Source organism: Thunnus thynnus, chromosome 21 (assembly GCF_963924715.1).
Source record: "Thunnus thynnus chromosome 21, fThuThy2.1, whole genome shotgun sequence".
NCBI lineage: Eukaryota > Metazoa > Chordata > Actinopteri > Scombriformes > Scombridae > Thunnus > Thunnus thynnus.
The window spans coordinates 1,522,113-1,539,069 of NC_089537.1; the positions used below are offsets into that span (position 1 = coordinate 1,522,113).

The window sequence follows — 16,957 nt, forward strand, 5'->3', positions numbered from 1 at the left end:
TATTTATCTGATGCACTTCAGTGCTCGATTTCTTTCCTTTTAACTAAAATAAATACCTGGAAGTACAGAAAACAACACTTTGACACGAGTTAAATAAAGGTTTGATGAGAGCGGGGTCGTCTGTAGGGTTTAAAAGAAAGACTGATGGAGGAGATATATGAGGAGATAATGATGGAGTGAACAGGAAATCACTTCCATACAGGAGACAGTGTGACACACCAACATTAAAACACTCAAACTCACTGACACTAATTGCCTCTAATTGTTATATAATCGTCAGCTCCTCCTATTCTCTTAGTCCACTGAACCCTGACGTCAACCTTCCAAAACTTTCCACAACTCCTAAACTGCCCTCGCTATCCATCCAAGCTCCCCTCGGCTTTACGGAGCTTTATAGTGAGTTTCAGCTCATCGTTTATCTGTCCGGCTGCAACTTCATTCATTCACCAGGTGGACAGAAACACGACTCCACGTGAATGATGATGTTGCTCCGTAACTGCTGGATGTGGAGCAACTGTTTGCTAACAAGTTCAACATAACTTAAAAGCTGAAGATGTGTCAGTGTTGCTTGACAACTGTCTGGAGAGACTAGCATCATGTTTGAAGAGTGTAAGCATAGTGAATAACAGGGAAAAGTAGTTTAAACCATCTATCAATGTTTAATTCTTTTTTATAATCGGATGAGACAAACATTTTATGTGAAGAATGTGCTCCACAGCATGTAATCACAGTCTGAAGACTTTTGGTTTATTAATGTTTTGGTTTTTTTTGTAGTTTGTTTGAAATTTCACACGTGCTGCTGGAGGAACTAAACATGAGTACAGAATAAGACTTTATCTGCTGTTATTAGTTTAGTTTGACCTCCTCAAGTCTTCTCTTCTCCTCTGTTTCCTTCTTCTCCTCTGTATGTGTTTAAAGTGAAAGTGACAGGAAGTATTCACATCCTTTAATTAAGTAAAAGTACAAAGACAGCAAAGTAAAAATACTCCATTACAAGTAAAAGTCCTGCATGAAAGTGAATAAAAGTACATAAGTATTATGAGCTTGATGTAGTTAAAGTATTGCAGTAAAAGTAGTGGTTTGGTCCCTCTGACTGATATATTATTATATATGACATCATTAGATTATTAATAGTGAAGCATCAGTGTTAGAGCAGCATGTTACTGTTGTAGCTGCTGGAGGTGGAGCTAGTTTACACTACTTTATATACAGTTAGCTAGTTTAGTCCAGTGGTTCCCAACCTAGGGGTCGGGCCCCTCCAAAGGGTCAGCAGATAAATCTGAGGGGTGGTGAGATGATTAATGGGAGAGAAAAGAAGAAAAAACAAAGTTCTGATACACAAATCTGTTTTCAGTTTTTGGACTTTTTCTCTAATCTTTGATTTTTGCTGAAATATTGGATCATTTGAACATTTATTGAAATGAAAGCATGTGAGAAGTTTAGAGGGAAAAATCACTATTTGGTGGAGCTGTTAACAACTCATAGACATGTGAAATGTGACCCCGACTACACACTGCTTTTTGTAAGACGTCAAAAGACAAAAAGGTTGGAAACCACTGGTTTCATCTTTAACAATGTGTTGTATTTTAAAAGCTTGTTATATTATCCATTGTGTCAAATCTGCATCTGAAAAGTAACTAAAGCTGTCAAATAAATGTAGTGGAGTAGAAAGTACAATATTTCCCTCTGAAATGTAGAAAGTAGCATCACATGGAAATACTCAAGTAAAGTACAAGTACCTCAAAATTGTACTTAAGTACCATATTTGAGTAAAAGTACGTAATTACTTTCCAGCACTGGATTGGTGAGTCAGTGGTTACCTGGTAAGGTACGATGCTCTCGTGGGCCGTCCCCCAGCGTCTCGCCTCCTTCCCTGCATTCAGATAGTTTGCAGCAATATGGCTGAGACAGGAAACCTGAGAGAGAGAGAAGCTGGTGTTAAATCTGAGCTGTCAGTCGTCTCCTTCCTCCCCGCTGCTCCTGCTGCTGCTGGAGGTCGCTGTTCAGTCGTCACACAGAAAACCACAACGCTGCTCTTGTCGCTCTTGGTGCCGCTGCCACAAAACCGCTCACCTTCAGCCACGTCGCCTCGCTGAATTTACAAGCAGCTGAAAACCTGTAAATGGATTTCCATGACTGTTGGCGAACAGATTGGCCTTGAGTCTTGTTTCCGAGGCGATCTCCATCTTTCCTCTCAGCTCTCTCGACCCAACCGGTCGAGGCAGATGGCCGCCCACCCAGAGCTGGTTCTGCTCGAGGTTTCGTCCTGTCAAAGGGGAATTTTTCCTTGCTGCTGTCGCCAAGTGCTTGCTCACGGAGGAATGTTGGGTCTCTGTAAATAATATAGTAAAGAGTGCAGCCTAGACCTGCTCTATATGGAATGTGCTCTGGGATAACTGGGATAACTGGGATAAAAAAATCACTCTTAAATCATCAGAGAACATGAGGATGTTCAGTTGTTGCTTGGTAGAAGTTTGACATCTGTGCATTTGAAAATGAGTAGAAAAATGCTTTCACAATCTACTTTCTCTGTAAATTCATGTTTAAATCTTTTGCCTTAACTAATAATCTGCGTTGCAATATCAAACAATCTGTCACAGATGACGGGCGAGAAACTGCCTTCAGATCTGACAGTCCAGATGTTTTATAAAACTCATGCGTTTGCACAAACATCAGTAGAGCAACAGATCCCAGCAGGAGTCAGTAAATCCACTTTATGTCTGCTTGGCAACGTCCCCGTCAGTCAATGAACTCTGAAGGTGTGAATATATGTGTGCATCGATGGAAGGACTCATCTTTTCCTGCTGACATGAAGGAAACTGGGAGTCAAATATAATTTGGACCCAAGTAGAAACAGCTGCGGACAAATGACTGACGTAAATCCATCTAACGAGAATTAACTTTTATATTGTTTTTCTTATTACACCAGCGCTGTGCTTCCTTTTTTTCCATTTGTGGAGCAGTTGTTGTGTTTTGTATGCCTCAAAATTGGTTTTAAAAATAAAAGAAAATTCATATGTTTGACTCAAAGTTTGAAAGTTTTGACTTTTTTTAAAGTTATTTACTTAAATCAGACCGAACACAATCAGTCACATCAGGCTCCGAATGCATAAAACTGTGGATTAATGATGACTGTTGTTCACACAAAGACAGAAATATACAGACGCATTCTTTCAGTCAGATTTATGAAGCTGTGTGTACGATTGGTTCTGTTTTATAAATCTCAGTCATTGTGGAACTGTGACTCCCACAATTATACATAAATGGATGAAGACGCCCTTAACGAGCCACCTGTACACCTGTCCATGAACAAACAGCAAAGAAGAAGAAGAAGCGGCGAGGTTCTCCAACAGCAGAACAGCTGTTTATATCATCATATCATTAATTCATCACATGGACTGTAAACCGTCATCAGCAGTGAGATTTCAGAAATATAATCAATAATTAGCCTGTAGCTCATATCTGAACCGACTTTACAAGCTGTGTCACAGATAAGGATCAAATAAAAAGAGCAATAAAACACTGACTCCTTTGTAAATTAAAAGAATGATAAAATTAATCAATATTATGTTTATAAATGAACCTTTGATTGGCATTTTACTGATCTCAGTGTAAATGCATGAAAATCAGTCAGTGCAGCTTGTTATCAACCAAAACAAACATTGTTTTACTCGTCTTACATTTCATCTCCATCTCAGAGCTTTAGAGAAACAAACCTGGTGTGAAGTCAGCGTGAGTCTGTGTTTATAGACTCCAGCTCATGTGCAGGAAACGTGACCAGGAAGACATTCATGTGATGCTGATGTCAGATCTACTCTAACCTTCATCAAAAACCTTCATCATTTTTTTTTCCAGTTAAAAACGATGATGTGGTGACAGAATTTTGACGCCTTCATGCTGTTTTCTGACTTTAATGTCATATTCGAGTCATGTCTTAATGTTTTCTCAGCACATGTTGGAGACAGAGCAGGAAAGCAGCAGAGCAAAATGAAGAAATGGAAACGTATGATTAGAAGGGACAAGAGGAGCAGCAGAGGATCAGAGGTGGTCGTAACGCTTTAAAAGGATGTTGACATGACAGAGAATAGACGGCCGAGACGGACTGACGGTCAGACGGGTGGTGCCGTCAATCTCCGCTCTGGTTAGAAACTGATATTATTCTCTGTTTAAACTCTCTAAACCACAACAGGACCTCGTCTCTCGCTCTAACTACAGGCTGAACAGGATATATATGCAGCTGATGCTGGGAGACACTGGGCGGACCAGAGGAGGACAGAACAGTGACACCACATGTGAAAGAACTCCGACTTTGAATCACCATCACAAAGAGGCGCTGCAGTCGTATTGAACCGAGCGTCAGTCGGCATCAGAGATCAGCTCTGACAGTCAGTTTCCAGTCTGTCGTGAGATTAAAAGAGATAAATTACAAGACAATCCGGAGATAAATCTGTAAAAAAAAAGTCTTTCATGTGGTGAGAAGAAGCGTCCACATAACGAGCTGTGGTGAGTCAAAGCTCGACAACAAGAACAAACAGACACAGAGACTTTTACATGTTGGCAGGTCCAAATGTTAGAAAGACTGTTAAACTCTTTAAGACTCGTGACCCCAACAAAGGCCACAATCACAACCATGTTCACAATAAGTTTAGACTCTGACGTGACTGCTACACCGTCAATACCCAGAAATCCCTGCAGGAAATAAACAAGACAACAAAAGAAAAGACAAGAAGATCTGCACAAACAAGCTGAACAAAGGAGGAAAACCAACCAGATTCCCACCGAACCGACTAAACACAAGTCTGAAAACATGCTAAGAGAGTGTTGCATCATGGGATGCTTGTAGCCTTGCTGTTGCTAGGCTAGCTAGTTTCTTCCAGTCTGTTTATAGTGATTTTTTTTAAGAGTTAATCAGAACTAAGAGTGTAACCCATGGATGTATTATAAGAGCTGGATACCGGACTAAAAATGGCGCCCATTCAGTCCTATAGGAACTGCTCGCCTGGCGCATACGCCAAAAAAAGTTTCTAGCTCGGCCCATAGACTTTACATTGTGATGACGTCACAGATGAAATCGCTTTTCTCGGCTCGAGGAAAGTTTTACAAACATAAAACCTCCATGAATCAAAAGTTCATAACAGAAAGAGTCATAATTGATGTTGTTTGCAGTTCGAGGTGTCCTGTCAACAGGACTTTTATAATGGTGGTCTATGGAGGAAAATCCTTTTTGGGCCGTAGGGGGATTTTGCGCTGCAATACCGCGAGTGGCCACTGGGAAAAATTGGCTGCAAGGCTGAGCAGCGGCGCCCTATCCAGCTCTTATTATACATCCATGATTTAACCTGCAGGATGACCTGACAGCTCGTGTAACATCCAAATGTCTCCAAGATCTTTACAGAGTCCTGATGAATCTGCAGAGCTGCTGAGAATTAACAGAAAATCAGGAGGGATCAAGCATGTGACTCATTAACAGAATGAATAATTACCTCGGTGAGGTCACAGCGATGTGAGATCTAAGCGCTGCTTTAATGGAGATATTTCATGTTTCACTTTTACAAGAGAAAAAGCTTCATGAGGACAGAACTGCTCTGGCAAAGTGCTTCTTATCTTCAAAAAGTTGGTATTTTTCAGTACGACTGAGCCATTTCCTCAACAAAACCACAACAATTTAAGACATTTAAAGCTGAACTTAAAGACTTATGACTTTTCAGCCTTTGGTGTGGAGCTTCTCCTGACGTTTAAAGCTGTTTTCAGGACCTGCAGGCGGCTTGTAGAGATGCAACTGTGATTGGTTTGTAATGATTAAATTTCCCCTGACAGCCAAACCAAACTCAAACTTAAACCCGTCCACATGGATCCACATCCACATGCGGCTGTGTGCTCGCATTGTTCATCTCCCTCCCGAGTCCGACCGCTCTGTGGCCGACGTGCCTGTGGTCGCAGCACTTCATACAGGAATGTATCATGGGATATAGGGGGGGGGGGGAGAGGTGGATTGTGGGTATTTTATGTGTAGCAGCCCCTGGGAGCCGACCGCAGAGATTAAGACCTCGCAGACTCCAAAACCAATCACAGCCCTGCATTTCACTTTTTACATTCATCTATTTATCTCTCGCCTGCAAAAACTTTAAATCCAACAGCCCAGAATTTTATTTTAATATCTTCATACACAACAATTATTAACAACAATTAACAATGATTAAATGTACACTTACCTGTAGACAAATGATGTGTTTTGCTTTGTTTCTAATTGTGAAACACTTTGTGACGTCTGATCTAGAAAGTAAACTTACTTCTCTAGGTAACATTAATTGGGCAGTAATTAATTGGAAAACCAATTAAGCACTGTCTCTGTTTTCTCTGTAATTAGCACCAGTTCTTTCCAGGAAACTTTCTATGATTTTACAGAAACATATCAGCTCCTTTTCTAGGAAATGTTAAGGAAACATAAAATAAAGTTTTGCCTTTAATTTAATGTTTTAATCATTATTGTTCTTATTTAGTTTAAGGTTGAGATGATGCTTTTTTTCATTTTGAGAGTCAGATTTTTATTTTTTCACTTAACTTTTTTGTTTTTGAAACTTTTTAGCTGTAACAAATTCATGTCAGAGAGGAATTTGAAGCTCTGCTGTTGAGGAGTAAAGAGGAGATGAGCCTGCTGTCATGATTACACAACTTTTTTTTAACTATCAAAGTCGAAAACATGAACACTTGGAGCTGCTTTTACCAACATTTCTTACAGGAAACTGTGTTTTTATTTAAACTTTTGCCTGCGAACTAAATTTCTCTCCGGAGGCTCATAAAGTTTTGAAATGAGCTGAACTGGGTTGTGTCGCAGCGTCTTTTCCCAGCGAAAGAAGTTGAAAAATGAGAATATATAAAACATAAAACATGTTTTTAAAGCAACACTGTCACCCAAAGGCAGTACGTCCTGACACGACAAATCAAACGCACCCTGGGTGTCTCGAATGCTTCAGAGTCCAACACGACATGTGATCCCATCCGTCTGCGTGTCCCCGACGGTTTTAGGATTACGAATCGTTTGATTTGTTTAAACAGTGAAAAACATTCAGGGAAATATTGATTACTCTGTTTTAAACTGTTCGGACTTTTCAGGATAAATCAGCGGCTTGTTTAAATACCTGCAAGTCTTCAGGATTCGTTATTAGCTTGTAAACAGCACAAGAAGCTGCAGTGACATTTCTGCTTATCTGTAATGTCAAAAACACCCCGTTGATCAGGAAGGAAGCAGACAGGAAGTGACAGAAGTGTAATTTACCAGCACACCCTGAACTCAGCACTGTAAACCAGCACATGTGCCTGAAGAAACAAGAATATTTTCTATTTATATTTGGCATTTTAAGCAGAAAGTGTAACTTTTTGTCCTGCTGCCTGTTCATTTTATCCAGATTAATGTTATAATTGTTGCATTTTATCTTTGTTTTATTGCTTCTTGTGGGTCTGCATAACTTTATATGTCAGAATATGATTATAATCAGTATTGCTTTGTTTTAGTTTTGGATATTTTACTGTCTCGTGTTGCTTTGCATGACTACATGTACAGATTTATGGATATTGTTGCTGTTTTATTGCATGCAATGTTAAATTACTCCATTACAAGTAAAAGTCCTGCATGGAAAATCCTACTGCAGTAAAAGTACATAAGTATTATGAGCTTGACTGATGTCCAGTGGTTCCCAACCTAGGGGTCGGGCCCCTCCAAAGGGTCAGCAGATAAATCTGAGGGGTGGTGAGATGATTAATGGGAGAGGAAAGAAGAAAACACAAAGTTCTGATACACAAATCTGTTTTCAGTTTTTGGACTTTTTCTCTAATCTTTGATTTTTGCTGAAATATTGGATCATTTGAACATTTATTGAAATGAAAGCATGTGAGAAGTTTAGAGGGAAAAATCACTATTTGGTGGAGCTGTTAACAACTCATAGACATGTGAAATGTGACCCCGACTACACACTGCTTTTTGTAAGACGTCAAAAGCCAAAAAGGTTGGAAACCACTGGTTTCATCTTTAACAATGTGTTGTATTTTAAAAGCTTGTTATATTATCCATTGTGTCAAATCTTCATCTGAAAAGTAACTAAAGCTGTCAAATAAATGTAGTGGAGTAGAAAGTACAATATTTCCCTCTGAAATGTAGAAAGTAGCATCACATGGAAATACTCAAGTAAAGTACAAGTACCTCACAATTGTACATAAATAGAGTACTTAAGTAAATCTACTGAGTTACTTTCCATCACTGATTAAGAGCAGCAGGAAATCCCACAATACACTGCATCCTCAGTTAAGTGTACTATACAGAAAAGTTTCAAAAAACAAACCACAAACACTCTGCTTTTACCTGTGAGGACAGAAGGTTGCAGTCGATATAACCTCCTCTTCCCGTCTTGTGTCTTTGCAGCAGGGCGGCCATGACAGCTCCGTGTGTATACAGCCCCGTCGCCAGGTCTGTCATGGCGACTCCCGGCCTCACTGGCTCCCCATCCTGCCAACAGAAACAAAGCATCATGGGAAGTGAGGGGGAGGGGGCAAAGAGAAAGTATGGGACTAGAAGCAAAGCACATTTCCAGCTCTATATTTATATTCTGGGGCTCTACTGGAATATCTTCACATGATTTCCAGTTAAAAACTCCTTATTTATCTTCTACTGGTCCTTTATGCAGCCCCTCAGTTCAGCCTCTGTCTGAAACAGGCCGTTTTAGCTCCTGTCTCTTTAAGGAGAAAACACTTTATTTTGCACTCCATTTCTTTCCAGGTATGCACAACAACACACATCAAAACAGTATTTAACTGCATTTCGTGTAAATCAGATGAACAGCTGTTACATTTGCCAGCTAATTTTCCACTAAATTCAAAAAATTCTGGCTACCCTAACGATAATCAGTAACAGGCTCGGTGCGTTCAAAGGCTCCACTGACTAGGAATAATTCCCCTTAGAGTCTTACCAGTATTCAGTCCCTGCAGGAGTATTTTAGTGTGATTATTGCAGCCAAAAACGTTTTTGTTTTTGATTTTGCAGCGGCTTTTCTTGAAAATTGCAATATAATTTCTGATGTTTTATACGCTCTATTTGTGGTCTATCTGCGGTAAAATTGCGGAAATTGGGAAAAACTGCAAGAAATAATGTGATTTTTTTATATTACTACCAATGAAGAGTCATTTGTAATCACTTCCTTGGATAAAAAGCATCCTGCAGATCACAGAAACAACTATATTTCAGCTCTAATGTTTAATGTATTTTATGAACATGAGAACCATGAGGACTCAAAGTTCTATAAACAAGAAAATACTGTACTTGAGTTCCATTTATAACCTTTAATAAATAAACCTTCAGCTCAACATTAGCAGCAAATAAAATCAGTCAATAATGCCATTATACAGCATATATTATATGATATAAATAAATCAGTGATTTGCCTACATGGTTTATTCATATTCAGGTGACGGTAGGGCTGTGCGATATGACGATATATATCGTTTGACGATAGAAAAACGTATATCGTTTCATTTTATGTTATATAATTTATATCGTGGTGTCGTAAATCACACTCTTTACGGCAATATCTTTCGTCATTTAACGACGTTTCCGTTCTTCCGCACAGTCGGATGTAAGGCAAAGGACGAAGGCAAGACGACATAAACAAACATGGAGGAGTCCAACGAGGAGCTCGTACCTAAGAAAGGTATTTATTCATTGAATTTACAGAAAATGTGCTATATCATGATATGTATCGTTATCAGGATATGAAATGACCTATATCGTGAAATGAGATTTTGGTCATATAAATGACGGTGAAGTTTTCTCCTTGTAGTCGTCTATAATGGACTCTACAGGGGGCACAAAACAGTTTCCCTCCACAGTCTAATAAAATAAATCCATCAACATAAAAATCTAGTTTGATGTTTATGTTTGAGGCAGATTATGTCTGACCAACATCAGCTTGTCTTCTTCTGACTCACTGAATCAAACCTCATCTGGGAACATTTGGGAACAGTTTTGTTCGTCTATGGCATCATGTTTGTTGGCAGGTGAGATTTGTCCATCTTCAACCTGAATGACGTCAGTTACCGCCACACCAAACGCCACGACTGGTCCAAACCACAAGCATCTGCTGATTTGGACGTTTCATGCAGAAAAGTTGCAAATATTGCAGAGATTTCTTGTATTTGTGTTAACTATTACGACTGCAAAATCACACTTTCCTGGAGGGACTGAGTAGTGGAGAAAAGTGTGGAGAGGTCAATAAAATCCACAGGGTTCATCCTCTGAGGAGCAGGACAGAGATCAGGAGATGTCAAACAAGCAGTTATTGTGATGTCTCACTCTGGAGGAAAATGTTGGACCAACAGATGGATTGATATTTCTGACCTCGGGCCCGGTGATGTGCATCATCCCTGACACGGCGGAGGCGATGGAGTCGTATCCTGGACTCTGAGACTGAGGACCGGTCTGTCCGTAACCTGCACACACACACACACACACACACACACACACACACACACACAGATTATTGCCTCTGTGCCAGTGGGCTGGTTTCTCTCTGACCTGAGAGGAAACACAGCAGGGAATCAAACCGTTGTCCTTTCGGCGTCTCCTCTTCCAGGAAAACTACATTCCAGCTGCGTGTTGAGTCTGCCGCTCTGACTAAACAACCAGATTGATTTCCTAAAGAGTCCAGACTCTGTTCGTTTCACATCAACAAAAACATTCCCATAAATGCTTTTAAAATGATAACCAGCCCACTGACTGGACGAACCCACACAGCTTTTAACTCTGACAGTTCACTGCTCTCTGCATCACGCGCCCAGATAAAATACAGAAAGTGGACAACTCGAGTGCAGTTATGGAGTGAAATCAGTGCAATGAACTTTAACAATGTTTAAACTTGTGTAATTAAACCTGAAAAACTTTATAATTACATGCAGCTGACTAACTTCCATAAAGTCTGTCCGCACACCAGTAAAAAGTTAATTCTCTGCAGCATTTTCAAAGTTTTTTTCATCCAAATAAGGATTGAATACACAGATTAGATGTGTGGTGTGTAAAAATGTTTTAGAAAAAGTGTAAACAAGCTTGTTCAACAAAGTGTCTTCATCAGACCTGCAGAGCTCCAGACGTTCAGCAGCTGGAGCTCCATCGCCTGAAAATTAAAGATTAAATGAAAAAGATAAAAAAAAGAAAAAAATGCTCCGAACCACTAAAACACGCTGCTGCAGTAGAAACCTTCAGGTCTTTAAAGAGTCACTGAAGTATTAAAACTGATAAGAAGATAAACAGAGATTATTCTGTGTGACTGTATCACTGTTCTGTTTATTACCACATAATTAAACAAATATGAACAAATGACATCAGTAAGAAGAATAAAAATGTGTTTATATTTAATTAGCTGTTGTAAGTTTCAAATGAAACAAACTTTTTTTATGGTGAGACATGGGAAATGAAATGTGATATATTCCTGAAAGTAATCATTGTAATAATAATTGTAGTAATAATAACACTCAACACAAAAACCAAAAAGTAGAAATAACAAAGTTGTCTAAACAGTGACTGTGATGGATTATCTCTGGTTGTCTGGAAAGGAAGGAAATTAGAGCTGCAGCTCACAATTATACTGTCAGTTCATTGATTAATTGTTGGGTCTATAAAAGATCAGAAAACAGTCACAACTCAAAAATATTCAATTTACTTTAACGTAAGACCAAGAAAAGCAGCAAATTCTTACATTTGAGTTTCATATCCATCAAGTATTTTTGCTTGAAAATTACACAATTCATCTATTATCAAAGTATTTGTTGATGAGTTTTCAGCTGATCGTTGCAGCTCTGAAGGAATATAAAACACAGAGAGTGTTTTGTTATGAAGAAGCACAAACATGAATCTGATCCACCTGATCAAACTCCAACACCGAGACCAACACAAACACGTCATGAAATCTGCTTTCTGATCCATTTAACAAACTCTCTGCTGCTGAAAGAAAGAAATATTTGCTCTTTAGTAAAAACTGACAGGAATTACAATTTTGCGGGAGGACATTAATCCATGCAGCGTCCGGCTCTGTTTCAGACAGCTCAGGATGAAACCACGCTGTAAATCTGCCCACTTCAAGAGTCCTGCATCCAGCTGCTGCAGTTTAATGAGGCCTCCTGGGTAATGCAGTTTTTTTTTTTTTTTTTTTTTTTTTCCTAAAGGATGGGAGGAGGAAGACAAAAATGTGGGAGTGATAAAGCTGGGACGACAATAATTTCCGTGCCCCAGACAACTTTTGAGATTTGAGACAAAAAGAGCCTGAACAGAATACGCAATACTCCTCTACATCAAGTCCTCGCTGCGTTTTCTTATCTCTCTCAGACAACAGTCAGTAAATGTTAGCTAACAGACATATCTGAGCAGAGTGTCCAATGACAGACGCTGCAGAGAAACTGGGGACTGAAAGGATGAAGTCAAAATGACGACATGAGGAGCTGCAGGCTCTTTTTATACTGCACGCTGTGTGAACCAGAGCACCTCCAACATGTCATTAAGGGAAAACAACTTATTTTGTTCTGCTTGTTTTGTTTTGCACTGTGCACCGCAGATGTAAGTGCAGCAGTTCTCTATTCAGCGTTGCTATTCCTGCCATATGGAAGATTTCCTTCCACACAATGACAATAAATAAAGATGTTTGTTCCTGTTCAACAATAAACAATCAATAGTTGTCATTTAAAGCCATAATATGTAATTATTCTGCATTAAAATGTCTAAAAACAACTAGACCTATGTTATATATGTTGTTGAGTTGTGTACTTACATTATCATAAATGTTTCCAACAACTTTCAAACCCAGAGAAATCTGTAATTTAATCAAAGTAACGGACCGTTTCATTTGGTCGCCTGACGATGACGTCATACCTCCTCTACCAAAGAGTAAACACGCACCAGATGCATACGGAGGCGCTGTGTTTGTCCGCTACAATGGCGTCTACCAAAGAGTAACTTACACACATACAAGATAATACATCGGCGTTGTGGTTGTTCCACACAAACTGTTATAAATGGACTTTTATTCAGTTTTAAGCCACATTTTCATGATAAATTTAGGTGGTTTTTAACTATATCTTTTAGCCGGAAGAAGGATTTTAGTCATTGGACGTCTGGATCTTAAGTTATCAGAGAAATAAACTGGACAAACGTTAGCAGCAGCTCGGCTAACAGCCCCTCCAGGAAGTCCAGTGGTCACCAAACATCATCTGAGAAATATTGATTTTTTTAGGTGAAACAGCTTTAATTAGTATTTTAACGATTTTAATCTGCGTGTCCGTTTGTTCTGGAGAGGAGGAGACCTCTGCAGGTAAAAACATCCTGAACGATGAACACTGGAGTAATCCTATCCCAGTGAAGCTGGTTATTTAACAACGAAGACAACAACTCCCATGATCCCTTGCTACTTCACACCGTCACCACACTCCGTCTTTTGTTATTGTTTTGGTTGAGACCCCTAGCGGCTGAAATTACATATTGTGCGTTTAAAGAGTCGGCTCTGTACTGTGTGCTTTGAAAATTTACTGCATCACATGATTAACTGTGATCTACTTTACTGTAAAAAACGTTTGATGCTGTAATCAAGTACACAGTAACATAAAATTACAGTATTTAATTTCAGTTACATACAGCTACTGTAACTGTAGATACAGTATCATTTAATTACTGTATATCATTTTACAGTTACAATATTGCTACTATAAATATAAATGCAATAAACATTTTGTAATTTATTTTTACAGTAAGTTACTTGTCAATTGCTGCCAGTTAGTTACTATAAAAAGTTTGCAGCATCGGACAAAATCTGTGTTGTAGCACGACTGAGATGTTGAAAAAAATAGTTTTCTAGCTTCTTTTTCTGCTCAGGAAGGCACAGCAGAAGCTACTTCTAGAGGACGCTTCAACTCTCCTCTGCAGCTTCTACCGGTGCACCATTGCGACCCTGCTCACTAGCAGCATCACGGTACAGAAACAGCACACAAGCAGACTGTAAACGCCCTGCAGAGAGCGATCGAGTCAGCCCAGCACATCACAGGAGCGGCCCTCCCATCGCTGCAGGATGTCTACCGACAGAGAGTCCTCAGAAGGGCCCACAACAACCATCAAAGACCCCGTCCCACCCCCAGCACCAACTCTTCACACTCCTGCCATCTGGCAGACGGTACAGCAGTCTGAAACGCAGGACGTCAAGGCTCAAAGACAGTTTCTCCCCCAGGGCCATGAGGTGATTAACACTCCGAGCTACTGGTGCTTTAATTCAGTCCCTACAAACATAAACTACAACAACAGTGAGATCTTTGTCCTGATGTTCACACTGCAAACCTTAGCGCTCAATTTGGATTCATTGCTTTGATCCAATTTTTGTTGTTTGGCTGTTTACATTATTTTTTAAATGTGACCAATATCAGATTCCAGTGTGAACTGGTCACTAGGGGTGAGCCCGAATACAAATGCATTATTCGGCAAAGCACAAATAATGAGTTTTATTTTTTGAATATTTGTTTCCTACAAATATTTTTAAAATTATTTGTTTTTGGGAAGAAAAGTAAAGTTTTAGCTCAGTAGTCAGCGCAGTCATCGATGATCTGGGAGAGTCCAGTTCCAGACCCAGTGTGGAGACCTTCTTTGTTAGGTAGTTTATTCATGAACACTTATTGTAACGCTTTCATTTTCTAAAATTAAAAGCGTAATTAAAACAAAAATGTGATTTTTAAACCTCTTTCCACTTTTATTCGAATACAAATACAAATATGCCTCAACAAGTACAGATACAAATACAAATACTGGGATCTCTGCACATCCCTACTGGTCACAGTCCTGAACTGACCCACATCTGCAACACAACAATAACAAAGACGTCACACGCAGCGTGCTGTTCTACAGAAGTAAACATGGAGGCTACTGAAGTCAGCGTTTACGGTTTCATTTAGAAGTTTCTTGTAAGTGTCACCTTAAATACTGATGAAGTCCAACACGTCACCGTCTCCACTGACTTCCTCCATCACAGCTGTCTCTCATGTTTATTTCACCCAGTGACTCCCGTCAGTGACGTTAATGTCACATGACTTCTGATATGACTGTTCAGACTGAGTCACACTGCAAAAAATCAGACCTGTATCTGATTTAGGACCACAGATTCCATGTGATTTGTGCTGTTCACACTGTTGTGAAAAATAAACAGATCTGAGTCACATATGAGCAAAAAAATCAGATTTGAGCCACTTTTTCCTGCAGTCTGAACGAAGCGACAGCAGCCACACAAGCTGCAAGGTCTTAGTGTCAAATGGAAAACTGACTCTTCAAATTAAGAAAGTCAATGAAAACCAAATTTAATCTGAATTATATTCACAAATTCAAACAAATACATGGTAATTAATTAACAAATCTAAATCCACCAAACGAAGGCTTGAGTTACACATGTAATATTTAGATACGATAACTTTTAATGACGTCAGAAAAACTATTGATGTTTGTTGTCTTTTTTTAAAGCAGCACTTTCACTCATACATTAAGTCACTTTGTACAGTTTTCACTCGGACGTCACACACTTTAAAATCACTTTTCTAGGCTCTGGGAATGTTTTAGAAATAAAACTTTTATGATTTAAAAATTCATAATACAGAGAATAATAACTGACCTTATTTGCAGCTGGAGGTGTTTTACAGATGTTTCTTTTATAACGGAGGCATAAGAGGAAAATGCAACTTTGCTATTTTAATATGTTGTGCCCTTCTGTTTCACACATCTTCCCATGTACTGTATGTATTGTATATACTGTATGAACAGTACCGTGCAAAATGTTTAAGGCCCTTTAGATGTTTAGATTCTTCTCCATAATGCAGAACCATCAGGAGGCGTCTGATGGTGCAAACATCATAAAGAACTATCTTCAGTCCTGCAGCAGATGGTCTCTGATCTCAACATCATGGAGTCAGTCTGGGATTAACATGAAGAGACAGAAGAAGAACTGTGGCGACTTCTCCAAGATGTAGGAACAACCGACCTGAAACACTGAGAACTGCTGCTGGTTTAAAGACCAAATATTGATTTATTTTATCTTTCTGCGGTTTAATCAACTTTGGATCAAGTTCATCAATGAATAAACAATATTCATGAAAGCATCCTCACTTACTTTTACTTCTTAAAACTTTTGCACAGTTCTGTAACGTGTTACCTCTTGCATTTTTGACTTTGTGTCTGTAATCCATAAATAAATCACATCATATCATATCATGCAGTATATATTGGTGTGCTGACATCAAATGACGTTCCTCACTATCAGACAATAAAAACATATTCAGTATCAGCTTGTTCCAAACCTTTATAATGATATGTGATGCTTCTACTGACTGAAATATTAAAACTGAAGATGATATGATTTAAATACATTTAAATAAAAAGTGTGCGTCCTGGTGTTACTGTCCTGCGACTCTACTGATCGGCTGCTGACAGCGATGTCAGCCGAGGAATCGATCACACTGAATGGTAGAGGAGGAGTATTTATGTCATTTATAGACGTTGCTGCATACATCACTGCACACCTACCAAACCCACTTCTGCACATATTTTGTACAACTTTTTTATTTTTACATCCACAAGTCAAGTCATGTATGTAGGCTATGTATTGTAATGTTCATAATGTATATAGATTGAATTCCATTTACTTGACTTCTTATTTTATTTGCATCACATCTGATCTGTTTAGCTTGTTCCCTACACTGCAAACTTCCCCTCTGGGAATCAATAAAGTCTCATCTTATCTTATCTTGTATACAATCACTATATATATAACAAAACACGAGTCCACTCCAGAGCTCCTCAGCTGATGCATCAAATCATCAACGTTTAGGAAGCAGCCTTAGTAAGAACCTTTCTTCTAACATCACCTTCAGAACAAGCAGACGTTTTTATCACCACTACTGG

The 16,957-nt window shown here is 39.1% G+C and overlaps 1 protein-coding gene across 3 annotated transcripts in view; it reads right to left on the minus strand.

Annotated features, from left to right (window-relative positions):
• The window catches only part of sugct (succinyl-CoA:glutarate-CoA transferase), a 118,309-nt gene that overhangs the window by 91,157 nt on the left and 10,195 nt on the right, over nt 1-16,957 (minus strand). For all 3 annotated transcript variants that reach the window (XM_067578248.1, XM_067578249.1, XM_067578250.1), the window contains exons 7-9: nt 10,385-10,476; nt 8,357-8,500; nt 1,821-1,916 (exon numbers count right to left, since the gene is read on the minus strand). In XM_067578248.1, coding sequence (XP_067434349.1) covers nt 1,821-1,916; nt 8,357-8,500; nt 10,385-10,476 — 332 coding nt within the window. The remainder of the gene's footprint in view (nt 1-1,820; nt 1,917-8,356; nt 8,501-10,384; nt 10,477-16,957) is intronic.